At 40.4% G+C, this 2,873-nt stretch overlaps 1 protein-coding gene across 1 annotated transcript in view; it reads right to left on the bottom strand. All coding sequences in view use genetic code 11, as the record gives it.

Annotated features, from left to right (window-relative positions):
• Nucleotides 1-192: 192 nt before the first annotated feature.
• The window catches only part of EGR_10595 (hypothetical protein), a gene marked incomplete at both ends in the record, with an annotated part of 5,919 nt that continues 3,238 nt past the window's right edge, over nt 193-2,873 (bottom strand). Inside the window, 3 exons of the mRNA XM_024499844.1 lie at nt 193-386; nt 1,680-1,775; nt 2,540-2,598. Of these exons, the coding sequence (XP_024345749.1) occupies nt 193-386; nt 1,680-1,775; nt 2,540-2,598 (349 nt within the window). The remainder of the gene's footprint in view (nt 387-1,679; nt 1,776-2,539; nt 2,599-2,873) is intronic.

Here is a 2,873-nt window from a genome sequence, read left to right as displayed (position 1 = left end):
GAGACTTACTTATATTTTGTCGAAATTTCTTCAGCATTCTTATTAGACACATATTGATTGCCGAGTTGTTTGGATTAAAATGACTGTATTGACATTAGATCTACCTTCTGGGTGAGTTTTGCGACTGCTATGGCTTTGTGCGTGCCCATGGCTAGCATTCGGAAATGCACCTTCTAGACGCACTCATTGAGATCATTTTGGATACCCAAATGAAGCTACTACATGGGACTTTCTTTCACACTTCATAAAGATTGTGAGCATTTGCAGAGTCTTGATCCAATATACTCCCCTTGTTTCTGGAGTTAGTGTATGGTTGTTAAATTCCTGTTTCTGCAGCCTGGTACAATCCAATGGGAGCAGGCTGTTTAATCCATTGTTTGTAGAGCCTTACTTATAACAAACAAATGAAACTCTCTCCTCAGATCTCTGTAATGCTCTCCATAATTTAGTCGTATAATGAATCGGGTCTCATGAACATCAGTTGTGATGGCTTTGGATCATAACCTACTAACCAATAACTGCAACCCGTATCCAGAGCGTGTTTTTTGCAAATCGAGGGAGTTTTTTTGAAAAGGTAACCCTTATTTTTTAGCCGACCAACGCTAAAAATATGAATTTATACCACCTTAAGAAGGACGCGTCTTAACTGGCCTCTTTTAACGGATTATATATGACAAATCTAGTGTTATCTACTTCGTCACGAAGCAGCAAATTGTAAGTTATCTTTTTAGACAGTAGCAAAATATGCCAAATCTCTCTGCAAGGGGATTCCTCATCACGCTACACCCGTCGTCCACCGATACACGTTGATGTCCGTCCTTTGATGGACATCGTTAGCTGTGATTTTCCTTCCTGCACACTATAAAGAAACCTTTTAGGAGAGGTGCTGACACGCACTGATTAATGACGGACCAACAATTCCCCTGCGTACTTTTCTCTTCCTTCTCCCGATCTGACCAATGCGGTGCAGAACGAGCAATTTCTGTTTACTTGTAAGTCGTCAGCCAAGACCTGCCAGCCTGGGTACGCGTATTCGCAGGTATCGCAATGCCATCTCATTGCATCAAGAAAGAGGCAAAAAACCTAGAAGTTTTCTTTGAACACCTCGGATTCCAGTGACCACGGTAGGAAAGGGATAGTGTGGCGGACCCCATAAATAGCGACAGCTATAAATCTTACCCATTATTGTTATTTGTCTTGCTCATGCTCTAATCAAAGGGGAAAAAATACCTATATTAAATTGGAATAAGCGAAATGCAGTAATCTCTGTTTTAGGGCAGCCAACAAAATCTCACCACCTGAATATGGCTGGGTGAAGGTATTTGACTAGCATTTTACCTCACAGCTTCTTACGTCCAACCTGGAGAAATGGCCACTGCTGCCACATAATACAATTGAGTAGACAATTAGCATTGCGAAACCGTTTTTGCATTAGCCTTGACAGTAGTCTCTTAATGAATGATATGTTGCCGCTTTAGTTCACTCTGCGAAGTTTGCGGATTGGGAACAAAGTAGTCTAGGCTGAATTCACTGCTGCAAAAAGCACCTCACTGATACCCTCTTACAAAAAAATGCTTTTTAATTATCTCTCCATGCGTACCACTTTATGTGCTCGTAGAAGTACGTCTTCTGACAATTCTTCTCCACCGTTACTGCATAGTTGACAAAAAGGGCAATACCTCTTATTCCATTTGCACGTGTTGATGCAGCTTGTGCGAAACCAGAGACAACTTCTTTAAAATTCCCCACCTTCTTGCATCGTAGCAAAGTATTGCCTGATTTAGTGAGTCAGCACCAACTAATTTACAGTAAAAGAAGGCCAATTTCAATTGCCTTTTACACGGTTGAGGCAAACACAATCGAGAACAGTTCAATCAACTATTGCTCGACAGGTACAGGCATAAAAGCTCTTTAGATGAGGTCTTGAATAAAAGGACAGGAATGCACTTTCCTTGCATGTAGGTCTTTACATACATTCACCTCCGAAGCAAATCTCTTCTGTCCCTCCTTCTCGCCATACACCGACCGTCCTCACCAAGGCTTTATATCAAAATTGATGACATGCAGCCTTGACTTTGGAATCCGACGTTGCTTATTCGTAATTAAAGCAGTCTTAACAGTAAGCATTTTTATTCCTGGTCAGGAACTCAGAAAACGAAACCTCACCCATCACCATCGTTCAGCACCAGTAATGTGACAAGTTGAGTGGTTAGGAACTTAGGAAAGCGGGTCTGTTCAGCCACCTTATAAATGCATCAGAAAAGTAGAACTATCATAAAAGCTACCATAAATGCAAAGTCAATGGCCTCTGCAATCAGTTCTAAAATGATCAACTGTGGGGCCAGTGATGAAGTGCCCATCCCTTCAACAGTCAGCCAATCGTAATATCTACACAGTGAGTCAATTTTAGCTGAGAAATTGGTTTAGTTTTATACACAATTATGCGAACACACTTCGTCTCATTCGACATGAAACAGTGATACCTAATTACCTTTCTGTTACTAAAGCCACCTTAAGTTTTTAAATGAATCGTAAAAACCTATAGCTGTCCTTATTATCTTGTTCTTGGTATTTTTCAGTAAACCCACTTTAAAAATACTTAGAAATCAAAAAAATGATTTTTTAGAAATGTCTGTTCAAAGAGCAGATAATCAGATCTTTGAGGCTAGTTTTGCAAAGGTCTATTAATTTGGTCAATGAAGCGACTGCCATGAAAGAATGCTAAGCAAAAGTCACCAATAGATTGGTAATGAGGTAAGGCAAGAATAAACGAGAAAAAGAGGCAGTACTTACAAACGCGAGATGGAGGCGAGAATAGAAGAGGTGAAAGACGTCTTCCCCTAATTTCAAGGCTCTACTTATTAGAAAGGAGG

Source organism: Echinococcus granulosus (genome assembly GCF_000524195.1).
Source record: "Echinococcus granulosus chromosome Unknown EG_S00238, whole genome shotgun sequence".
NCBI classification, from domain to species: Eukaryota; Metazoa; Platyhelminthes; class Cestoda; order Cyclophyllidea; family Taeniidae; genus Echinococcus; species Echinococcus granulosus.
Note: the sequence above shows the minus strand (reverse complement) of the source record. Positions and strands in the feature narration are given on the sequence as shown.